Source organism: Poeciliopsis prolifica, unplaced genomic scaffold, assembly GCF_027474105.1.
Source record: "Poeciliopsis prolifica strain line A6 unplaced genomic scaffold, Auburn_PproV2 SCAFFOLD002, whole genome shotgun sequence".
NCBI classification, from domain to species: domain Eukaryota; kingdom Metazoa; phylum Chordata; class Actinopteri; order Cyprinodontiformes; family Poeciliidae; genus Poeciliopsis; species Poeciliopsis prolifica.
In genome coordinates this window covers 4679961-4706351 of record NW_026562377.1, presented here as the reverse complement: position 1 = coordinate 4706351, position 26391 = coordinate 4679961, and the positions used below count along the sequence as shown (strand labels likewise).

The 26391-nt window shown below is 38.1% G+C and overlaps 1 protein-coding gene across 1 annotated transcript in view; it reads right to left on the bottom strand.

The window, feature by feature from the left end:
• The window catches only part of raver2 (ribonucleoprotein, PTB-binding 2), a 101322-nt gene extending 82988 nt beyond the window's left edge, over positions 1-18334 (bottom strand). Inside the window, exon 1 of the mRNA XM_055056524.1 lies at positions 18043-18334. Within this exon, the coding sequence (XP_054912499.1) occupies positions 18043-18318 (276 nt within the window). The 5' untranslated portion in view covers positions 18319-18334. The remainder of the gene's footprint in view (positions 1-18042) is intronic.
• Between the last annotated feature and the right edge of the window lie 8057 nt (positions 18335-26391).

Here is a 26391-nt window from a genome sequence, read left to right as displayed (position 1 = left end):
AGTAGCTTAAAGTGAAATTGTTAAGATGAAACGCTTTCTGCCTTTCAGCCACACAAAGACAGAAGAACTCCAAGCCACATGAGAGGCAAACGCTGATGCATCAAAGCTGTAAATCAGATTCTCCTCTCTAGCTCAAATGCATTTGTCTCTTTGGTGACTGGATATGATGAGGTGAGAAAAGACAAGAAGCAAGAAGATGCAATAATACAGCAATAGATCCCTGCATTCCTGCTCATTGCTTGATTCTCTTGGCCTCACTACCTTCCTTACTCGTTTGACATACAGCTTCTCGACTATGGTTTCGTAAATTATAGTGGAGATTGCTTAATGGTAGGAACAAGTATCTTTTTAGACTTCAGGCTCTTGTAATTGAAATGTTGCAACATAGTTGTGCAGAACAAAGTTAAACTCTTTGAGGCTGGAACAGAAAAGTAAAAAAAAATAAACTCTGTGTTTTGTAGTGGCCATCCCAAAGCCCTGATCTCATATAGAGAATTTGTTGGCCGATTTGTAAAGGTGTGTGCGAGTGAGGCGGCCTACAAACGTGACTCTATTCTAGCAGTTCTGTTGGGAAGAATGGGCCAGAACTCCAGCAAACAACTATGAGAGGCTTGTGGAATAAAATGTAAAAATGTTTGACGCAATGCATACCAAGGCAATGACAACAAACACTGGTATGATGTGTGTGAACTTCTAATTTGAGTAAGTAAGAAAAAAAAATATCTTTTTATGTTAACTTCTATTGATGTAAACTTCTGTATATAAGAAATCTCTAGAGTAAAGTCATAAGCGAAAAAGCTCATATATTTTGACGTGTGGTTGAATCGAGCAGGTGTTACCAGTATGAACTTGCTTTACATAAACACATAAACTATTCCCTGAAGGCTAATGTTAGCAGCAAGTCCAAACACAACAAAACCAGACTAGATTTATATCTAAAGCTACATTATATAAATGAACCTTTAAACTCATACTAGCAGGTCTATAGTCATCCATAGTAAAGACTGCAATAAGTCATGGTCTGTTGCATTGACCTTATGAAATGTGACGTGTACAAACAAAAGTGGCAGCACATGCTAGGTAAGTAATGCTGTTTCTGTTCCAATCCAGCTGATTTAAATGATTAATTTGCATCCCTGTCTCTGAGGTCTCCAAATGAGCCATTGTGTCCCCTTTCATTGTATTGTGGTACAAGTATCAAAATACTTAATCACTGTAAACAGTTTATCTCACTGCAGTTTCTGAGGTTTAAAGTCTCTTTACACCATACGGAGCAGTCCCTCGACTCTCAATTGTAGCAAGTCCTTAAGATTTAAAGGTCGGGGAGGATCTTTAAATCAAATAGGTCTCTGAAGACCTTAGGGCTCGACATGATTCATACCTAGAATGTAACTCAAACATTCATTTCAAGCCAAGACCGTTTAGTGCTTTCCAGACCAATAGAGAAATGTTGTAGTCTTTCCTTCTTCAAAGCTGGGAGCCAGGGCAGTGGCTTAAGAAATGGCGCGATATGAACAATGTTCCTACAGTTACTCGGTTGATTGTATATAATTTTTTTGCAGAAACCTGTAAAGGAATTATTACAATATTCCTAATTGTAAAAGCAAGCCCAAGTTTTTCCTTATTTTCTGTTTTCAAATGAAACCCTTTGTTCTGGAAGTGTTTTAAGATGCAAGTTGGTTTACTGAAAAACTTTATGTGGCTGTAAAAACTCAGGTCTGTGTCCAAAAGGTTTCTTGCATGCTCTGTCTATCTTTAGCTCCACTGAGTCCAGTTGAGCACTGATTTCTAGTGTTGCAGTTTTGGGACGACTGACTTCTGTTTGCTTGTCATACAGGGAGGCTGAATCAAGCACACCAGCTTGTTCTTTTGTTGTCTTAAGTGCCTCTCTCTTAATGAGCTGGATTTAAAAACAATATGGCAACCTTTTGTAATTCTCATGCTCAAGTTGAGGACTAATGAAGGACAGATGCTGCTAAAATTGTCAATTAATAAAGAAATAAAATAATGGCTCAATAAAGTAATTACTGTGCCAAATAACACGTTAAAAAATACAAGACATAAGAACTTTCCGAAGTCATTTAATATAGTGTTAATGTATATTATTTACAATATATTAATGTAACATTTATATAATTTTTATTTTATTTTATATACAATCTTATTGTTAAATTAGTTTCCTTTTTTTCATAATACATTTTTTTTAAGATTTTACATTCATTTAAAGTTGGATATTATGTCCTACTTTGGTATGTCATGCCAAATAATTGTTAAATTCAATTATGAAAATGCCATTCATACTGAAAGCAAGAAAAACTTGACTTCGAATCATAGATGTGTCTGATGCCTTGAAATTGGCCTCTGTCTCTTTAAGAAGCTCCGACCTTTTCTGACACTACCCCTTCATCATGTCATGGTTCTAAATGATGCCATTTACCGCTATTCTTAGGAGCGTTGCTGTTTGTATGTTTCACCAGGTGTTTGCTAATTGCAAATTGCAAAATACAGTCAGCTCCTCTCCTATTGGTCCAAATTCTGTGCACACAACACAGAGTTTGTGTGAGACAATCTCTGTGTGTAAGCAGAGCTTATTTGTCTGTTACTTTTCTAATCTATGGACATTATTGCAAAGAGATTAGATCTATTGCATTGCATTTGCTTGAATAGCATTTTTTTAAGAGCTGATGGGTTTTTAGAGGACACCAGTTTGATGCCAGTTAATGTTTTTAGTGTGTTTATTCACTGTCAGAAAATAAAGGATGCATTTTCTGCTCTTATTCAAGTAGAAAAATAAAGACATGAACTCTGCATTGTAATAATGATGCAATTCATGGTCATATTGTTATAAACAGATTTTTTGTGTTTTGAGAGATTATGTAGGCAGACTGTATGTGCAAATTTATCACATTATTTTCCTTAGACCCTGAAAAGAATAGTATACAAATATCTGTTATTGTCCCTCAGAGGCCGATTACATACCCAGAGCACTAATAAAATGAATATTGGTGATTTGACAAATGATTCTCTTTTTCTATCCATCTAACCAGCCAGCTCACTCCTGTACAGAGTAGAGATGTTACATATCACGGATCATTGCATCATTTTGGAATGACTCTGTCTAACAAACTGTTCCTCTCTGCACTCTTCTATCTCCACCGCATTTACTGCAAATTAACCATTTAAAAAAACAGAAGACAGGAAGGAAAGGATCAATATTATTTCAGTGACTTCCACAGCCCTTTGTGATACTAAAACCAGAGTAAATTACTCCACTGAGTGCATTATTATGTTTCAATGTGCATCCATTTGCTTTTGTCCACTTCAACTTGGCTGAAAGTTCAGCTCTCTCAACATATGACAAGATATTTAGAGAGCATTTATAGTGCCCAAACAAAGTTGCTACTCCTCTAAACAGTTAAACATATGCTATTTTTATTGCCAGTCTCTGCTTAAAATTTCAGCTTATATACCATGTAGATTTTATTTTTAAAAAGAGTTTTATTCATATTGGTATTCTTTTTTTTATTTTAAAGGCCTTTGTGAATGTGAGGGACCCCTGTAATGTGGCAAAGTTCATGCTTAGCCAAAACAAACCACAGGGCACTTTCACTTTGCATAATGAATTCAAGCTGCTTTGTGTAACTTTGATAAATAGTAGCAGCTAATACTCCCAGAGCTTCCAGTACTAACTGTAGAAATACACCACTCAGTCAGAAACAACAAATCACAGCCTGGAAGAGGGTTGTAATGCTGTCAATCAGGCATGTGTACAGCCTGCCCCTTAACTTCTATGGTTCAGCTGGTTCACTACAACATAAATGCTAAGGCTAGTTAGCCACATGTGACAGGAAGTAGACAGTTTTCTTGGAACTGCAAGTTGTCTTTCCACAATCAGCACATTTAGCAGCCCATACATGAGCTTGATTGACAGCTATGACCATCCTCCTGGCTCTCTCTGGTTGTTTTTGACCAGGATCGGTGCCTTTTTGCCGCCTGCAGTAGTAGCATTGTGAAGAGGTAAAGGAGCTTTTTTCCCCCATATATTATCTGCCTCCTATTATACTGTCACAACATGATGACAGTTTTAATAAATATGAAAAAATTTGAAATATTTTTTCTCAAAGTCACTTACTGCAGCTTTAAACTATACCAAGAAATCAGGAACTGCAAATGAACTGTTTACAGTGTGACTCCAGCAACTGCCTGTAACACTATGTGCTCCACACAGAAACAATACCAGCTACTGTATGTTATTTGGTGAACTATATACAAATTGTAAGTGTGCATGTGTACCCAACTTTGTCCAAACTGGACCATTCCTTCTGGGTGCTCATCATGGTAGTTAACTTTTCTCCCCTCCAGTGGGGTTAGTTGACCAAAGCCATTTCCCTGAGCCTTGCAGTTCTGAAAATATTTCCTGTTCATTCTTAGCAATAACAATCAATCTGCAGGCTTTAACATTTTCAAAACCTGACATTTCAAGTTAACCCAGGCAGTATCACTGTGAGCAGCCTACAGCTTATTTTCCTGCATGCGTGTGGGGGGGCGCACTTTGGTGAAGCTTGAAAGTAAAACTGCCTTCAGAGCACATGTCCTGATAAAGAGTGTATAGCATTCTGATCTTGCACCTGCCAGACATACATGTAGGTTTCAAGTAATAAAAAGAAAAAAAGAATCACTAATAGTCCTTCAGCTAATAATGACCTTTCCACCTGTCTGCTTCGTGATCTCTGCACACTCCCTCTGCCTCAAGCTCTAATTCACTGCTTAACAGCTGCAGAACAAGATGCAATGCACCATCAACCTCAGCAGCCTTATCTAAATTGTTATTCCAATTTAAAACTACAGCTGTGAAACTCTGCACTCAAGCATGCACATTTCCTCTGATCGGATTCACAATGCTAAATTTGATATACATGATGCAGCAGGGGTTTCACAAGTATTCATGGGAGGGATTGGCCATCCAGAGATGATAAGCTCCACTTCCTTAACACCACACAATGATGTGCAGCTTAAAAATCATTAAAAAGGTTTTGAACAACAATAAAAAAAATAGGGCACATATAACACCTGTGCAAGTGATGATGTGTTCACGTAAAATAAAAAAAGTGTGCTACTCGTGTTCTTCACCCCAATTTAGGGAGTGCCCAGTTTGTTCCTCGACTATAATTTTGAAACTGTTTCTAGCAAGTCTTTTTTTTAAGATTTTAGTGGACTACTGGCCTCCATTCAACTGCAGCGGGATGGGAAGAAGGGCAGACAGAGGAAGGGAAGTGGCATCAATTGGTTTGGACATTGAAAAGAGGACAGCTGTGTACCATAAAGCACATTACCCAGCATGCTCTACCACTGAGCCATGCGATGTCCAACCAACAGATTCTTTTAGAGTATAAAACTGGGCAGAATTTCTGACCAGTGATTTCAGAATGCATTCAATAAAGGATGTTGAAACTGAGTTTCTCAAGATCAATGATGTTCTATGCTTTGTAGCTGTGGAAAAAATTATGCACATAATTTTCCGCTGGATACAGAGCATACATCAAAATCTAAATGGAAGAAAGGAAGAAAAGTTCTGATTTGGACTGGCTTAGTCAGATTTCAGAACTAAATCCGTCTCTGAGGGTGTGCATAACTATTGACCTGGCAGTTCAAGAGGAAGGTTGCTAGATATACATGCAGATTGTCACAACAAAGGCTGTTGACAGACTAAAGAAAACTGAATGCCAAAATGTCATGAAATGCTGCTTTAATAAAGCAACAGGCAGCTTAACTGAGAAAACATTAAGTTAATGAATCGTCTGAGACTCCCAACTAATTTTTCAGGAAGAACAATAGACAGAGCAATTCTGACCAGCAACACAGAAACATAAAGCCGTTCCAACCTGTTAAAACTTTAGTTGTATTGTTTGTATTTCCAGTATTATTCTTTAAACTTTCAAGGAAAACAGTTTTTGAATAGTTTACAATTTGTGAATCCAATTCTGAAATGAGCCACTGCCAAAAGAAAACAGCCGGTCCCTCTCTAGGCAGACAACCTTGAGGTCCAGTCAAACACATTTTGAGCAAAGAGTCTCTGTCCATTAAACTGATGTAGAGGACATTTAGAACCACAGATCATAGCTCACTATGGGCTGATACAACAAGACCCAAAGTAAGAGTAAGAAAGGCGTCTCATCAATTGTGCTCAGCCCCATAAAGGCCTCCCTCTGGTAGATGCTTCATCTCTTTCGCAAACTTATCCAAGACAGGTTAAGACAGATATTTTTGAAATCATCTGTTCTCTAAATTGACACGCATTGACTTTATAATTTTGTTAGACTAGATATTTGCTTTCCGATGTACCACACAGTAAGTCTCTACACAGATCACACTTCTTACAGGCTGTGGAAGGTGATGGAGAAATGAAAGTCGAGACAGATAAACAAGTGGGATTTTCCTCTTCACACCAAGATCACGTATCTGTGATGAAAACCATGCTTATTGCAACATTGTTTCATTTATTAAACACAAACACAAATTCTCCTTTTGTTTAGCTCTTGAAAATGAGATAGCTCACCACTACAAAGTAACAGTCTGCTATCATTCCAGCTCAATATCTGCAGGAGGGAAAGGTGTGGATTAGAGGACAACCACTCTACCTGACCTCCTTACCGGTACTAACTGCGTCCTTGACCTACTGATAGAGTCCGTATGTTAGAGAGAAAATAAAAGATGAAAGGATGCAGCTCAGGAAAAGGTGCCAACTTGCTAAAGTAGCCTGTTCAATTGTCGTGACAAGAAGACTGAGACTTGGGCACTGACAATTTTCTCACAAATGAGCATTAAAAATGGTCTCTATTCAGCATCTAAACACACAAACTGTATTCAGTTAATGCTTCATAGTAAGACAGTATAACATGTTTAACATCCAAACCTCAATCCTTTAAAATGGCTTTGCTATTATACACAAAAGAATGAAAACTATAACTATGCCTAACTGTCGCTAAGGGACCTTGGAAACCTTTGATATTCCATCCCATATTTGGGAAGAAGCGAGCTCTGTGTCTGTCTGTGTTTGTGACAGGTGGCTCGAACCATGCACAGCACGGATCACTGGCCCATTAAATGGCTGCCAGAGGAGCTTCGTGGAAAAAGTGCAGACAAAGCAGACAAACAGTAATACTATTGTGTAGATGTCCTTTCCTCTTTGAGCTTCTTTCTATCTCTCAAACACCAACTTCATGCCTTCACACCTTGAGTAGTACAGGCAGCTCCACACTCCAAGCACACAGGAAGGATTGCCTGCTTCACAGAGTTTTTTTGGAGTCCTTTTCCACTCTGTTCCGCTTTTGTTTTTCACTGCTGGGCAATGATTTGTTGTTCTTTCTTTTCTGTGACAGTAATCATTATTCAAAAAAGCCCTCCAAATCAAATTCCTCTCCCTTTTGCTTTGATATAAAAGAGCAAGTAGTGTCTTTCTTTGTAATTTGTACTCCATCTTCTCCCCATCAGCAGATGCTGTGTTAAATTACAGTTGAGTAAACACACGTGATGCACTGAAGCTGGGCAGCAATAGCAGAGACTCAAAGCCACAATAAAGCTCAGCAACAACACAGTCCAGGAGAAAAGATAAGGATGGTTGAGATGGGACCAAATAATCAACCAAGCCTATGTTTTAAAGGGATATTTCAACTTTTGTTTTGAAGTGAGATTCTATGAAGTTGCACTTTAAATGTGTTTTCTCAGCCAAACATCTTAAGTGATATCATAGATGTGTTGTTTGTCACTGTTGGATGCATCAATCCACCTGATCAGCTGTATCTAACTAGTCCAAGTCAGCCATAAGTGGAGTAAAGACTAACACACACGTGCTAAATTATCTTTACATAATTATGACATTGTTACTTATTATTTTCCAGGAGGTTTGCTATGTTCAAACCTCAATAATGAGGTTTGCTGACTTGAAGTGACACTGAAAATCTTGCAAGGTTTCTAAGACCTTCAGATTGAAGACTGTAGCTTATGATTCTGGTACTGGATTTAAAGAGCTTTTAGAAGAACATGGGATCAGCTACCGGATAGAAAATTGATGATAAAATTTATCATCAATCAGCATGAATATCACAGGACAGCAATAAGACTTTGATAGTACTGTATTTTCTATCAGTTTTCCCTGCTGTGTCAGTGTGAACACCTATAAGGAATTGAACTGATTCTGTTTCCTGCATTTTGCTCTCTATGATGTTTTCCTTCTAAGAGATGCAGTCGGTTTGATCTCTGCGAGGGCAGAGCCGGTGGGCAGGAGGGAGCAGGTGGTTTGCCCTGAGACGGGACAGATTCTGCTGTCAGCCAGTGTGACCCCGCTCTCCCCTCCTCTCCACATCCACCAGTCTCTGCATGGCTCTGGCCCTGAAGCAACCACACTCAGTCTGAAGGTGTTTTTTTTTTATTCTTACAAACTGAAAGTGACTCACTTTGAACATATCAAGAGTCCAGCTGTCACAACATTTTGAGAATATCCATCATTGCTACAGCTTCTGACTTGTTGACTTGTTAGAGAATGAGGTCCATTTATCACAGCAAGCACTTATAAAATCTGATAAGAAAGTAATATAATCTACCCTTGTACCAAAACTATTATTAATAAAATTTTTACAGGTAATGGATGAATGACTGATGACAAGACTTTAGCTATTTAGCTCAAGGCTTCCATATTTATCCTGGAAACAGGCCCATGCATCACAGATCCTCCACCATGCTTAACAGTTTTGCCACATGCATATTTTGTTTCGGGTCAAACACAATATGCATGTATTTGTATGTTTGTGACTGGAATATTTGGTTTTAGATCAAAACACAGTTACAATTAGAGGATGGTATTTACCAAACTTTATCATTTTGATTTATATTCCTGACTGAAGGATAGAAAATGACTTTTTTTCTCTTGAAATTCACCCTTTAGGTAGTGTATAGTGGAGCCCCCCTTTACAGTAATATTATATTGACATTAGCCCAAATTCTTTTTATCAATGTGCCCTTATTTTTAACATCTGTGCATCATGGAGCACATTAGATTTGCAAAGGTTGGCTGTCTTTTGGAAATCTGAAAATGAAGGCAAAAAGCTAAAGTTTTTAAAGAATAATCACAGACGGCTGTTTTGGTAAGAACAAGTTGTGCTCATCATGCACAATACTAAAGACAGTTTAATGTTATATCAAGTTGAAATTCGAGTTTTTCAAATCATGGAAAAGTGGAATGTGTCACTTTCTTAGAATTTTGTCCTGTTCTAAAACTGTAAACCGCTGTTTTACAATAATTGCTTTGTCACTCACATAGAAAGTGATGTTGCCTTTCTATGTGAGTGAAAGTTTACATGTTCTACATGAAGACAGCTGGTCTCAATGTAATATATACATGTATGACTATGATTATTGCAGTCCTAAAAGTTAAGATATTATTGCTTCACTGTACACAAAGTCTTCCCTCTTCAGAGTGACAGGATGATAGATTTCATTGTTTCCAAATCAACATTCTCAAAGGAGATTTATGAACATAAACAGTTAAGGAGACTTGATAGCTTCAAGCTGGTGTTTTTGGCTTATGACAGTAAGCAGCAGTGTGCATATTTTTACACTTTGTTGTCATTTTTGCGGACTGGCTGTAGTTTCTGGCTCACACGTGGAACTTTAGCTGGTTTTCTTCTCTGATGACTGCTTTAAATGTCTACAGGTTTTCTCCCATTGACCTGATTGTCAGCAGTTGCCTCAAATGGACCCAACAGAGAGTTTTCAATCTGACACAACCATTACATCTGACTGTTATTCCACCATGCATCGTGTAATCACAGGGTTTGTGATCACTGTAGGTCTCCCCCTCCACAGGAAGGTCAAACACACAAGTCAAACATACATCAAAAAGACTGCGCCAGCTCATAGCACCATCATTAGCACCCTCTGATGCAAGCATGTGTCGCTAATGTATAAACACCAAGGGTGGAGAGTTGTAGCGAAGAGGAACCTGCGGGATCCAATGCAGTGGCAACAACCCCTTCAATGGCCCCATGACACACATCCATGTTCACACAGTAATGGCAGCTGATGTGAATAGTAGGAAAGAAGTACAGTAACAGAGCTTAATCACAACAAAGAGAAAGAAAAAAAAACATGAGTAATAAGAGTCAAAAGAGTTTCCTTTTTTGAAAGATAAAAAAATTTCTCTCAATGAACGAGATCCCTGTCGGTTCAACCAAAAACAAAGCCACCTTTCCTCAACATCACACACACCCACACACTCATTATTTTACTTAAGCCTTTTATCCAATTAGTCTCCTCTTCACTCCATCTGCACTTATCCCGTCAATCCTTTTCTTTCGAGGTTACTTCCAAAGCTTTTATCCTGTCAGCACAATTCCCACTTCTGCCATCTGACAGATAAGTTTTGAATCTGGGATTATGTGATGTGAAAAATTTGAGCGCTTATTGTGTTATCGGGTTACAAAGAGCTGTTCACAAAGAGTCAGATTTCTAGGTTAACCAAATGGCTCCCATAACCGACTTAGCACTTGAGAAGAGCTAATGCCAAAATACAAAAATTACATGAATTATCTGGATAGTCGACACTCTACTGTAAACCCTGCTTGGTGTTCAGTAGTATGATAAAATAGCTAAACAAAACTACACTTAAAATATACAAAAAATTATCACTATTCACACACACATTTGGCTGAGTACCTCAGCCAATGTCCTTTCTTTAAGGACAAAAACAGATAAATGGGAGAAAAACACTGTAAACTTTGATGAGGGTCGTACTTTTGAACCCAGCAAAGGACTTGCGAGATTATTCCCATTTACTAAGAAATATTTCTCTAGCATTTATCTGATTTTTAATTAAGTAAAAAAGTGCAAAGGTTGACTGATGTGTTTAAACACCCAAACCCTTCTGAGTTTTCAATTTTAATACATTTATTGGACAGAAAATATGTCACATTTTCAATGAACAAATTCAACAAGGTCGAGGTTATTATTAACGAGCTACCATGTTACGACAGAAGAAAACAGATGGCCAATGTATGTGAGAGTCATTGCAATTTGCTAATTTAATAGGAAGATAATGATGTATTTTTTTATAAACATGAATCATAAATAAGATGGTCAACATCTCCTGTTGCCATATTTGTTTAGCTGTTTTTTAGTTTACATTCTACATCTTGTCTTTTATAAATACCTTATCTATTTAGGCATTGTGTCTGCTGAGAGTAAGAACTCCATTGTACATTTGTGCATAAATTTGAATTGAATTGAATATGATTATCCAAAATATTAAAATAAACTTACACAATGTGGGGAAATCCCATTGTAGACATTGTAAAACAGAACAGAATAGAATTTTGTCTTTGTTATTCCAAAGACAAAAACATTGAAACATAATTCTAAATATAATAATATTGTCAAAAGACTTTAGAAACATGATTTTAAATGCAATATGTAAAGGTTCAAAAAGCAAAGTGTCTGTGCTGAGAGCTGCAGAGGTTCAGAAGGTGCCGTGAATTTTGATGCGAGAAACTGTTTTTGATGGAAGAGTGAAAAAAGTGATTGTCCAGAGTGAGTTGAGCCACTTATGATGCCATTTGGCCAGCTCTTCAGACAAGCTGTGTGGATGTCCTTAAGCTTTGTATGTGGTAACCTCATCATCCATTTTGTTGTCTTGATTATCAGCTGCAGGCTCCGTCTGCCTGTGGCACTGCAGCTGGAAAAACACACTCTACAAGACAGTGTGAAGGCAAACTCTATGCTGCAAAAAATGTTTTGCATGAAATGTCTTTGTAAAGATCTTAAAAAGAACATGATGTTTTTGTTTTTTACTGTGAAACACTGAACCATCAGTCAAGAGCGAGTAGATGGAAGGATTTAAAATGTACAATCCTCTCTTCTTTATACTAGACAGTAAGTACATGGACCTCACTACATGGACGCTTTGATTTCCATTAAACACCAGGCCTACAGTGGTTGTATCATCTACAAACTCAAGGAAAGACTGTGATGTGTTATTGGGCTAAAGATGATTGGGCTAAGCACACAGCCTTGGGGTACACCAGTGTTAAGAAGGATGGTAGAGTAAATGTTGCTTATTTGACAGTTTATGATCAGCACAATATGCAATGCATGTTTACATTCAACTACAGAAGTGAGACAGAAAGTGAACAGTAGATTTCTCCAACCGACATATGTTAAAAAAGTAATTATTCATTTTAGTTTCTCTAAAGAGTTACTGCACATATGAACGCTTTAAAATTCCTCCAAACTGCAACATCTAACTCTTTTTTCACTGGTCTGTCTAAAGGTTACACAGTCACTTTTCAGATTTGCACATCCTCTAATCCAATTTTAAGCTAACACTTTGACTCAGAATACACCATGACAGGTGTATTTTTAAATGTGTGTCACCCAAAAGACACACAAAACCCCAAGGCAACTATACCACATTAAACAGGTACAATTAAAGCAAGAGCATACAGACTCAAAAGGTAAGAAAAGGGGCCGCAGGCTGCCCACTGTCAGGAGCTGCACACTGGCTGAACATCTGCTCCTGACACAGATGGACCCCAGCATGTAAAGTGAAGAGGAGGATAGAGAGGAGCAAGTTGTGTTTGCACTTGATGCTTTATCCTATTTGAATACATCTGGGTGAAGCAGTTTTCAGAATCAGCTGGACACGCACTTGTGGTGTAGAACATGTCAACATGTAAAGGTTAAACTTGTGTCCAACCAACACAAGTTTATGTAAGCAACTACTACTTATTTATATGTAGCTTTATGGATATGAAAACTTAATATTTACAGTGTAACCTGGCATTTTCTGAAATAGATTTTTATGCAAACCAGGAAAAACAAAAAAGAATTATGTATGTCTGGTCGTGGTGGAGGCTAACTATATCAACTCTAGATGTAATATGCTGGTAACGGTGCCATTTTATGCATTGAACGAGTCATAAATGAGTTTGGTTTTCTTCAGGCCCTTGGGGCTCCGAGGTCAGAGACCCTCTCTACACTTGACATGTGGCAGATGTGATTTGGGGGTTAGAAACGCAACCATCTCATGTCATGCTTTTCAACATCACATGTTGAAAAGCATTTCCATGGAGCAATGATATCAGAGACCATCCGCCAAATGTGAATGTGTTATTGAATAACAATATAGGTCTATTCAGCCATTTACACGCAGGCAATTTTTTTTAACCTTGTCGTTTTTCCACATTCTGCAGAATGTTGACAAGAGACATTCATCTCAGCCATTTTTTTTAAACAGCTATGAAATTTAATCAGCAGCTGACTGAATTTATTCAATGTCATTTTTTGTTCCGAGTCCAATGCCTGAAACAACAATATGACTATTGATTACAATTGATCTGATTGATCTGATTTTTTTCTACAGTAAAGATTGCAGGAGAAAAGACATTTTACACTGTAACCCCTCTGTGCAAGGCAGAGTGAGCTGTGCATATGGCATCAATAATTAAAACTTCAATAATTAGACCAGGAAACTTCTGCTTCCAGTGCTGAATTAGATCAACCTTGAAAAAATATATATAAATATAGAACTGATTTAAGAAAAAAAATATAAAAGTCTTTTGAAAAACCTTCAACTTTTAGTAGTTTAGTTAGTACTGACTCATTAAAGAACAATAAAGCAATTCTTTTTGGTACTGAAAGAAATCTCATGTTTCTATCAGAAACATTAAGTACAACATGAGGAAAAGTTTAGATTTGGACCAAGAAGGGTGCTACCTGCAAACTGGCAAGAAGGCCTGTTTGGAAGAATGTGGCTTTAACTCTACAGCTAAGACCATGTTCATGGATGATGAAGATGAGCAGCATATTTGAAACCTGGATGCATATTCTAGTCTCTGCAATGATGCAAAGTGAAAACGAATAGTTGCTGACTGGTTCTTTCTTCATTCCTTAAGAAAGACGTAAAATAATATATAATAAAATATTATTGAGGATTTTGTGTTTTATAAAGACCAAAAATGTTGGAATTCATTTCCCAGTAGTAGTTCTTCCTGGAATAGCGATTTACTTTAACTCCACACTTCCTTCATAGATATGATGAGCAAATTGAAAAGATACATTGTAATAATTTATTCATTGTGCAATGACGACATCCATTTTGTACATACATTACAAATATTTAATATATGGTTCATAGCGACATCAAGATTTTTGGTGATAACATATACCAGTAAACAGTCACCAACCCAGAATTCAAATAATTCAATTTTGCTACATTGTGGCCAAAAATAAACCAAACTAATGAGCACTTAAGAAATAATGCACATATGGGTAATAAACATATAATAGCCCTCCTCACAGTGCTTTCATAAATCATTAGAAAACTATTAAAGCTACTTATAGAAAAAGATTTGACTCATACCCTCACCACCAAATAGCTCTCATAAAGTTATTTCATTTTCATTCCAAACCCAACCCTTCCTTTCTTCCTGTACTCGTTGTCCTTCTTTCCCATCCCCCAACTCTCTCTGAGATGAAGACTGTCAATAGACCATATATTTGACATACTGTACCATGCACTCACACTGCTCCAGTCTGCAGCAGAAGGTTTTCTGGTTTGTGGCTAAATGAGGGAGATGGAGCTGGATGGAAGCACAGAAGTATTAGCTAGTTATGTGCCATACATTCAGATGTCTGTAATGTCTTTTTTATTTTTTTTAATTTAGCATAGCAGGTTTTCTAACATAAAAAAGAGGTACGGTGGTGTAATCATTGAGAAACTATAAGTTTTTATTTAGAAAAACCAGCAAATCCCAACCAGAAGAAACATATTCAATAAAATCTTCTCATTGAAATGAAAGAATAATTTTTCCCCCCAGTAATTTGATTAACTTCTTTTTATCTGGGGTTAATGTTTGCTCTGAAACCAAAGCAGAAAGACAAACAATAATTCAAATTACTTGATGCACTACCAGTTTAACTGTTATCTCAACGTTCAGTTTGGACATCCATCCAAAGTATGACCAAACTTTAGTAGTCTTCTTTCAGCCTGCTGACCAGTAGTGTGCAGCAAACAGTCGGGGTTGGAACTTCAGTGCACAGTGTACACAGACTGAGAAAATGTAAGATGATACATTTGAACAGATTTTGGAACCAGCTTTTTGAAATCTTGGCAAGTCTTTGTTCACCACTTGAGCATTGCAATGTGGTGTTCTTTTGGTTTTTCTTCAGAGCATTTCTATTTGACAAACTCCTCTGTAAAACTAAAGCCCATGTCATCTGAACAGACCCATAACCAGCTGAATCTAACAGACAAACGTCAAAAAGTCAGAATGACTCCTCTGAATTGTCTCCACGCTGCTCTGCCTTTCTCAAAACTCGGCCTGACACATGAACAATGGAGAAAACACAAAGCAAAAGATTTCCACATCTGCTGCTTCACCCAAATCCAAGCGACTTTTCCCTTTTTCTCCCCTCTTCTTGTCATTTCTCACACACACCATGCAGTCACACTCTTTCACACTCCACCTCTCCTCGCACTTGCGTACACGAACCGACGCTCCGACAGAGCGCTGGCTCTCGTTGGCAGCGAGGCTCTGGAAGAATGTTTGGCGCTAAAAGCTTGAAGGAACACACGCCACCGGCACAGACTCGACACGCTGCCTCCTGGAGGCCTGCATGCTGACACAAGTGATGAATGACGCTCAGCGGGGGAAATCAGAAAGACCATGAAGTTATAAACAGTGAAGTCACTCCGTCGTCTTTAAAAAGGAAACACACAAACAGGTAAATATGTGCATTAAGATAAAACATTAATGCATACATTGAGTGGATTTGGCCTCAACTACACTGAAATAAATTTCAAGCATTGACTCTATTTTTCATTTCCAATTTTCACCTGATACTTATGAGAAAGGTTTGGGGTGGACATGAATATGAATACAATGAATATAATTGAGTGAAAGCAAAAACAAAATGGAAACCTAACAATCAGTTAAAATTCAGTGAACAGCAACAGGTGGGGGAGGAGAATCTGAATGATCTTGTATGCTTTCTGCTGCCAGGGAAAATTCAGGTCACTTTAACACTTCCTCCACTGAAGTTGACTTTTTTCTGATCTGAAACCATTTCCAACCTTTAAGAAGTTCAGAATACCTTATCACAGGCAACTGATCCGTGTCTGAACGGTCAAAAAGAAAAGTTCAGGATGTACCATTCTGTTTACAATCTACTCTCACTAGCTGCGTTTCCATTAACCATAAAGTTCCACAAATTGAAATGACAAAAATAAACTGTCTTCACAGAATGATGCCAATATCAAAATAGCACTCTTCTTTTTTCAATAAAAAGATTTGCCATTTGGGTGGGATAGTTTTTTTTCCATATCAAATTGTTTATTTTTTGCAAAACTGCAAAATAAGTTTTGCAATAACACTTGTGTGATGTGGCTCGCATCGCACAAGTGATCAACAACCAGATGTTGCCACAGCCGCAAACCATGAAGAAGAAGGTGACAAGAAGCAATTGGCATGAAATGTTTCTTAATGACTTATTATGTGAACAAACTTTTCATGTATGATTTTGATACTGTTTCTTATCAAATGGAAACAAACCAATTGGGAAATTGTGTGCTTTCAACATTAGAGGAATAGTGACAAAATTTTGCACACATTCTAAAGGAAACACAGTAACTTATGGTCAAGAAGTATAAACCTAGAGCAAAAGAGAAAGAATACAGGGTTTCCTGTGTGGGGAAGGTAGGACCACGATCAAAGATCAATATCTGACCTGGCCTCAATCTGGACTTCTTCTCTCTTCTTCTGGACTCTGGCACTTGATAATAGCTGTATCTGGTTCCAACATAGCTTAGCACAAGAAATCCAATGATTGTTGCCCATTGCATCTGTATCAGACCATGCCTAGACTGAGACTGACATCAGACTGAGCCAATCAAGAGTCTTGATTGGGCTTTGTAACCCAAACATCTCACGGTGGCAGTTATTTCCTGTATTTGTGCTCAATTTTTTTTTCACTAACTTTTCCTTTCACTCTGTTTTCCATTGATATGTTTGGATGAAGTAGTGCAGGCAGCCAGTTTCAACAGCAATGAGTTTTGATGGCTTATTCTTCCTCGTGGAGGTTACCAACAACAGGCTGCAGCACAACTGTCAAGTCTGCTGTCTTCTATAATTGTGCAGGGTGTAACGTAAAGTAACATTTCTCTGCTGAAAATCTGTTTCACTAACTTTGCATTTTAACATTCTGAAAAACTGATCTTGGGGTTTTTGATAATTCTAAGCCATAATTGTCAACATTAAGATACATGAATAGTCAAAATAGATCACTTTGCGTATAATAAATTGCACACCTGTTTACTAGCTTCTTTATTGAAATGAAAAAGTTGCTGGTGTTTCCTCCCTTTAGGATAAATGGAAATATGCACTAACACCTCATGTTTCCAGTACCCATTGGTGGGTAATACTGAGGACTCAAACACCCATTTTATGCACAAATCAGTTGGTAAACCAGGTTTAGCACTTTAGAGGAAGTTTGAATTAAACCTACAACCTTTAATTGGAAGATGATTTTTCACCACTGATCCACACAGGATTTCTCCCTAAACTTTGCACATATTAGCTCCTAATCTGTCCTTTTATTTACTTTTTAATTGTGTTCAATTTTGTGGATGGATTTAGTTTTTTTCACGTTTGCAAAATAAATAAATGAATAAATAAAATAAAAGACCAGCTTTAACTAGTCAAATTGAAAACATTCGTGACTTTAAAGTGGCAAGTGAATTTTATTTTATTTTCGGAATAAGTACACTAGCATTTCTAAAGTTTCTTTAAAAGTTTTTATTTTAGGGTCCGGTTCCTGTGGTCGCATCACCTCTGGGGTTTATGGATGACTTTCTTATAAACTAAGATTTTTTTTCACATTTTGTTGTTTAAAAAGAGCGTCATGCAGTCTGTACCTCAGAGTACTGGACTTACTCCCGAAAAAAAAAACCTCAAACATTGTCTAACTTTTTGCACCAGTTTCCTGTTGGCGTACCTGGTTGGAGGTGTCGGGCGGCAGGTTTTTGATGAGGATTTTCCTCCTGTTGCTCAGCTCCCGGCGAGTTTTGGCCAGCCTCCTCTCGATCTCCTCCGGGTCCAGGTCCGGCAGGTCGCGGAGGCTGACGCCCGGCTCGGAGGGCTGCGCTGCGGCCGCCGCCTCCTCATCCTCCGGCTGCCTGCTTTCGGGGCTGTCCATGTCCGGGGAGAGCGCGCTATCCCGGGTGAGAGAAGAGTGAACACTCGGCGGCTGGATGGACGAGGCTGCCGCCATCTTGGGAAGCTGAGAGAAAAGTGTTTAAAGAGAGAGAGAGGTAGAGAAGTATAGACAGGGAGAGAAAGAGAGAGAGCAGGTGGGAGGCGTGTGCGTCCCAACAACCCAGAATAAACGCAATGATAACACTAATTTCAACCATTCAGATCTAATTATTTCCCCTTCTTGTGACTGGGGAAAATATGATTTTATATTTACTTATAAGCTCCCGTTTTAAATAGTTTAATCCATATTCTTTTGTCTGGTGTTATTCTTAATCAGTTAATTAATGATTAAAATTCATGTTGCAGTGTTTGAATCTATTTACGAACATTACTGTGTAAAAAAAAAGAACAAACAAAAAAAACAACAGTAAAATAAGTTTTTAAATGTAGTTTGAAAAAACAAAATTGTTAGTTGATTTGTGCTGCTGGCACCTCGAGCTCGTTGCGCCCCCAACTGTCTGTTCAGTGTACTACAAATAAGCTTAGTCAGAGTTCACCTTCCTTTCTATTCAACCTAAAACTTTTGTGAGCCTGATTTTAGGCAAAAAGAAAAAAAAACACGAATCAAATGAACCACATGTAGCCTCTATAAAATGTTTTGTGTTTCGATAAAGAACGTCTACATTTCAGCTCTTAGTCTCATCTAGCAGTTCAGTTCTGAAGGGGAAAAAAGGCATTCAGTGCAGAATTGCTTTTAGCCACCATTGCTCTCCTGCTCTCTGTGTGCATTATGTGGCTATGAATGCCTGTGTGCCTTTCCTCCTGTCTACCCAAGTCATCCAGTGAATGCCAACCTAAGAGCCAACTGAGCCAGCCTGCCTGCCTGCCCACCGTGGGTGGAAATCTGCTCCTGGCAAACACAAGGGGAGCAAAGCTCCCTGCAGAGTCCTCACAATGCCCATGCAGCTTCCGCAGGCAGCGTGAGTCGCTTACAGGAACACACGCTGTAAACTCACATTTACATGCTGCATCCACATTCATATAGACACACAAGCATGTCAACTCGCACACATCAACCCACTTAGGAAATATTTAGACCACAATTGTGCCGAGGCCTTTTAGAGACAGTGAAATCGGGCTTCTCGTTCTCTCTCTCGCCATCTGTGTGGAGTGTTTCTTGGCAGATCGAAGTCCAGACAATCACAGTTGTCAGTGGGTGAAAATGATCTCACTTTGCCAAGTGGCTGAGCCAGTGTAACTAAAACGCAGTGACTGTACAGTGTGTGCACTGTTGAACGCTTCAATTAGGCTTGTACTCAGTCCACTCCAAAGCAGAAAGGCCAAAGAAAGGGCCATGTGTGTAGCTCTGTTTCAAAATGAAGCAAGTTTATAATTTGGCTCTTGGTTTGTTCAATTTCATTTTCAGTACTAAAAATACCAAAGCACAGTTTCCAATGAGAATCACAAACATAAAAGGATATTTTTCTTCACTGTGACTCTAATGTGTCTCGAAGTTTTCTCAACCAATATAGCTACAAATATTTTGGGGATATGTCTTTTCCAGTTTTACACATCTGGACAAACCTTTGTCCAGATGTGTAAAAAATGTGTCCAGTTTTACAAACCCGCCTCTCGCCCGGAACATTAGCTGGAGATAGGCACCAGCACCTCCCAACCCAACTAGGGACAAGGTTGTAAGAAAATGGATGGATGGGTGGACATTTTTTTTGTCCATTCTTTTTTGCAACAAACCTCCAAATCACTCTGACTGCATGGAAAGCATCTGAGATAATACATTTTTAAGTCTGGTAGTTGATTCTCAAATGCTTTTATGTCTGGGCAACATTGATGCAAATAAAGGCCAAAGAGATGAAGCAGACAATTTTAATTGTAAAAAAGTTGGTGAAATGCCCAGCTTTGGGCTTTGCGTTGCTGAAGTGAGTAGTGATGGTGGACAGATTGATGGACATGAATCACCGAGCAATGGGTTTGTGGAAAGACAACAAGGACTTGCCTGTCACTTAAACAGGCAGATTTTTTGGAGATGCATGAATCACCCCACTTAGTGCTAAACAACGTTTCCATGAGAGAACAATTAATTTCTTCTCTCGGTCCCTTGGCAAAATGCGTGCCGGTAGAGTGTTACGTATAAATCACATCGGCCTGCAAACGCCCCACGTGGTGCGGTTATACAAACCATCCTTCCAAAGCTTTTTACCTATGCATAAAGTCAGCCTCCTGTTATAATGGACTGCACTTCACAAACTGAGAGGAGAATAGATGTTAGACATTCTCTGTGTAAAACACAAGAGCCCTGCCAATGCAGCGAGTCAGCCGGTGATTCACAGGCCTTTGGAGTGGGTGGCGGTGGAGAGGAGAAGAAGAAAGCGGGAACACGTTTGGTGCTGCAGCTCACTGGGACTGAAGAGTGCGAGGGCGTGGGTGGGCTGAGTGGCTGAGCAGGCAAAGCGGGCACCTGGGACGAGCTCAGTAGGCGTGAGGACAGGGAGAGAGAGAGAGCAGAAGGGGTCGGTAGGGAGAGAGAGAAAGAGAGGAAGGGTTTACAATGAATGTCAAAGTGGCTCATTGTGTGGAGGAGTTGGAAGATTAGGAAATGTACATATGCATGTAAATTGTACAGAGTATAATCATCCTGCATTCCTTTCAGAAATGGAAGAGTTGGTTGGAAAATGATTTGCATCTGTGTCTGGCATTTATAATTTATCGTAATAAATTTATCATCATGATAAGGTTTAGATTTTTCCTTGTCTCAATAAATTCCAATTATTGATGTTTAAAATCCTCAAAAACTGTCCGTATTGTTGGAATTGTTAGTTTTAATAGTTTCTCCACTGTTTTTACATTGAGAGTATCACTGATACCAATACATTTGAAAATGATTAAAAACAGTAAATAATAATAATAATAAATAATAATAATATAATAATAATAATAATAATAATAAAATAATGGAGGAACTGGGTTCCTGTCTAAGAAAGAAATTCAAATAATCAAACTTCTTCATATGACTGATGTCCTAAACAAGCATATTACAATTTTTTTCAAGAGCAGTATTTATATTTGCGGAGATATTATTGCTCTCATGCAGTCACAGTCAAAAAATGCAATTGACAAAACATTTTAATTAACTAAAATAAATAAAACCAGTAATACATTTGGAAAAACTATAACTAACTGGAACTATATTGTGAATTTGTATAACTAACACCTACTGAAATTATAGATATAATATCCTTAGTTTTTATGTTTGCAAATATATTTATTAACCTTTCAAACTGAAGTGAAATAAATCCCTCTTCCCCCCAAAACAAGCAGTTTATGTCAGCTGTCAGTAAATTACAACACTCCATGCTTCTCCTGGCGCCGCTTATACTATTCTGCAAAATGGCAAAAGCAAAAGTTGGGAAGTAACACCAAAGTCAGTATCTTCTGTTGAGTATTCAGTACTCAATCAACGTATACACAATGTAATACAACACTTGTCGAATTCTACACCTAAAAGTTAACCAAGTATCAAAAAATTAAAACTACTATAATAGCTAATAAAACCTAAACTAAAACTTAATATTTAACTAATAACAACTGATAAAAACAAGGAAACATCTAAAAGATAATTAAAACTAACCTAACTAAACCATATTGAAAAACAGAAAAGTGTTATAACCCTGGTCCACATCAATCAACTTTTCTGCAGACGCAACATAAACTGTCACCGGTGCAAAGTGGATTAATTTCTCTTATGGCAAAGCAGAGATTAGAGGACGTGTGACCCACTAAAAACAGCTGACCAGAACACATGGGGGCAATATCCAAAAGAGCTCCCTGCCCAATTCATGTCCTAATTACAGCAGCCATGAACATACTCCATCATCAGAGCATGAAGGAGGCTTCTTAAAGAAAAAATATATCAAACATCAAGAAGATCTTCTGTGTTTTTGACAAAATCAAAGGGAAAAAACAGCAAAGTCGATCAGTAGCAAACTGCAAATATTCTCCCTTACATGCAGGATCCAGATCATCGCACTGCTAATATGCATTTAGGAAAGTAGGACTGGGAGACTGGACGACACATGCACACACACACACACACGCACACACACACACACACACACACACACACACACACACACACACACACACACACACACACACACACACACACACACACACACACAAAGTGCTGCTGGTGCATGTCTGCTGCACTGGTTGGCAGAGCGGAGACTGACTGAAATGACCTGAGGGTGCTTGGATGCCGAGCTTGGTGCTCTAATTCAGTGTTTTTCCTGACAGGGAGAAGCAGAAAGTTCCAGGAATGGAGGGAGAGCAGGAGGAAGCTGACAGGGAGAAGCATGCATGGCTTTGAAGAGCAGAGTTGAGTGAATTCAGACTAATGGATCAGACATTTGGGACGTGAGGAGAGAGCTCCCATCTGTCAGGTCCTCAAAGTACTTTTTTACCTCAAGGTGAAACTAATTACCTTGTAGCAGTGAGTTCAGTTTAGACAACAATTACACTGTTTTTAGTAGTACGCCACATACTCACACATAGAGTATGACGTTTAATAAAAATAAGGCAACCTTTCAAAAGGTGTGAGTGAATTCTTTTAAATGAAACTTGTAAGTGCACAGATGTCCTTTTAAAGGTTTTTAAATAAGATTCGTTCAGTGTTTTACTCTCAAGCAAATGTGTCTCTTTCACAAGTAGAAGTGCATTTGTGAAAGTTATGATTTGTGTCTTCATGAAAACGTACTTCACAATTTAATAAGTGGCATTTAGAGAGTTTAAAGAACAAGAAATCCTTCATGTTGGTCTTTCACTCAAGTTTGCCAATAAAGTACATTAATGTTTGCGGGTGTTTAAGTTCCAAAGTGCAGAGAATGAGTACAGATACTTTTGCAAGGAACTTTAGTTGTAAACTTGAGTCCCCATAGACGCGCAATAATAATTCTTATCACTCTCCGAATCACTCACTGACTGTTTGTAAATGCTTCATACAGCCCCACTTTGTGAGGCATTTAGGTACAAATTCACAGTTGTGCCCAAATAATATTTTTATTGTGACAAGTAAAATTGTCCTTGTAAAATAAAAATAAATAAATTTTAAAAAAAGTTATAATATTTTATTGTGACAAGGAAAATTCTCCTTGTACAATAAAAATAAATAAATTTTTAAAAAAAAAGGTTATCACTGAGAGTTGTGCTGTGTTTTTATGTTTTTGATATTTGACATTGTATAAAAGCCAGACCAACACTATAGCAAACACCCGTCTTATATTCAACAAATCAAAACGCCTTTTGATTTGTTGCCCCAAATCAAAAGGCACGGTCTTGTTGCAAACTGTCAGAACCATGTTGCCTCTCCATCTGTGCTCGTTTCTTCAGGTCCCCTGGCAGGAAACACCGCATGTACAGAAAGACCTCATAAATAACTGATCATGTCTTCCAGGCAGTTCCACTATTCACCCAACTCTTCCTCCACCTCCTCACACCCACACCCCCAACAAATAGCTTGACCCAGCAGCTTCAAACATATTGGAAGAAACATTTTGAGAAAGTGGCCTTTTGTTGTCCAAAAGGCCACTTTATGCCAAAATGACCCATTTCTCAATACAAAGGTCAAGAGTCACAGCTCAACATACTTAAGGAGGATGTCTACTCAGACATCATCCTTAAAAGGAGGTAGGCACACAGAGAGAGGCTACTTTTCTTCTTAATACATAAATAATAAAGCCTGGAGTGTTTGACAGGCTTTAAATTGACTGATTTTTGATGGTGAGAGATTCATAATGAGGACATTTCATTGCATCAGTATAGTAGGTCCCTCCATTATTCTATTATCCTTTGCAAATTAAGTTTACAGGCATAATAACATAGGAAAAAAACTGCAGAAACTAGCAGCTATTTGCAGGAGACACAAACAAAAGCTATTTAAATATCTTAATTTGAGTAATATTAAAAGTGGTTTCTCCGCTTTTACAGATTACTTTCCAAATCTGTTCAATTATTCAGTCCTTTCATGACAAGCATCTTCTATGCCTAGTGAAGCAGCAGCTGGGTGTTATTAATTAAAAAAGTACTAAGTGCAAGTAAAATAATCTGGCAGTGGAACAAGACTTTTTAACTTAAAATATGGAAAAAAATATTGTTCCACTGGCTGATTGTGTCCTTTATAGCTAGCACTCTTTGAATATTGAGGAATCTTGATGAAAATGTCAAAAATATTTCAACAATTTGTTAAAATTCTTTCAAACAAGCTCCTATTAGCTACTGAAAAGTTACTTGGAAGTTAGTTTTTGTCTTATTTACTAAGATATTTGCAATTTGTATTTGTGCAGCACAGCTCTAAATAGTTTTTGTTCATTCATTGCTCCACAGAACACAAAGCCTTTTACACTAACTTGTCCAGCTGTGAACAAATTGGACCTGATTTTTCTTATGTTTTTGTGTAAGCAGAGGAGCACAACATGGTATACAGGAATGGGACTGTTCAGAGTTTATATGTGAATCACTGTGAAAATTGCTGCCATCCAGTCTTACAGCAGAGTTTTTCTTTTCAGGTCAGTCAAAAGTTTTTTGACTCCATGCCTCCTCAGGAATCTGGTAGCAGATTCCTACCAGGCCAACACTATCTGGTAGAGATTCCTGCAGAGGCATGGAATCTGATGCAAGCTCATTGTGGATGTAACTTTTTGCCACATCTAGATGGTGCCGCCACTATTTGTTTAATGTGACAATTCCCATCTGTGTCTCCAGGAACAGTCAGGGACTGTTTTCTTTCTGGAATCCTCTTCCTTGTTTGTGCAAGACAACAATCTCTTTTCTGATAATTTTGGTCATAATTATTTCTAGCAGGGAATGAAACTATCAACAGTCCAGATGTAGAGGTGTTCTACTATTATCTGATGCCTTTGATTGGTTGCATCACATACGTTTTAAAGCTAATTCTAGTCAGGGGTTTAAATAAATTTGAGTGGAGAGAAAACTGAAACTAGATTTAGTGTTTACTTTGGATGAACTTGTTTAATTAGCTTTATTTAACTATACAAAACGATCTTGCCAAACTAGTTTGTTGCAACCACCTGGAAAACCTGAATTTTGCCAGTGAGTCTAATTTGCATTGGGGACTGAAACTTTTTCAACGCCTTTCTGTTCACTTTTATTAGTTAGACTTCCTGCTAGTTGTAAACTGGGCCTGAGCTCATACAGTACAGAAAGAATACAACCGATAACCAAACCTGAACGCTCTACCAGCACAGGAAAGGAGGAAATGTGTATCTCATAAAAGATTTCTCTCCGTATAAGGCCAACGTGCCTCTGAAGAGAAGCTCTTTGCAGTGGAGGTGTCCTGATTGTCCCTGCATGAACCAGAGAGGATAATGCAGGCTGGAAAGGCTTCAGACAGCGTTCCTCTGCTGTTAGTAAATGTGAACACAAGGCCAGCAATGACAGACCAGAGGAATACGGACAAAAAGGGGGCCGGGGGGGAAGACTGCAGATCTTTTTCCTGGCTCACAAAAGACAACTTGTGGTAGAGGTGTTCAATGGAATTTTAATGGGTTTATTTTAAAATGTCAAAATATTTTAACAATCTGTTAAAATTCCTTTAGGACCTTAAAAGTTCACAATGCAGCTTAAAAAAAACAACAAAAAGTCAAATTAGTTTTTTTTTTCAGGCTTTCAGCATTTTACTGTAAGATTATTTTATTTGTATGTTTAGAAGCAGCATTTTTCTGTTGAAGTAACACAAATTTGGTTTTTAATCCATCAAGTATTGGATTAAAGGTCCTTCCACTACAATCATAGCTGCAAGCAGGTTTGCATATCTCAGGACGAAAATGTTTGTTTTTTTGTAAAATATCTTTAGTTTGATTGGAAAGAGAGAATCTAAAAACAGGTTAGTTGTAAATCCAATTAGGAGATGCATTTGGACTTTGACTAGACCACCCTGCGACATTTCGTTTTTCCTCTGGTTGTATGTTGAGGGTCAGTGACCTGCGCTCCAGTCCAACATCAAGTTGGAGTCACCTGCCATATGTACTGGTACCAACCTTGTGTATGACTTTTCCCACCCCTAATACAACAATTAATTATTTTATTGTTAATATTCTCCTTTAATTACTGGTCACAG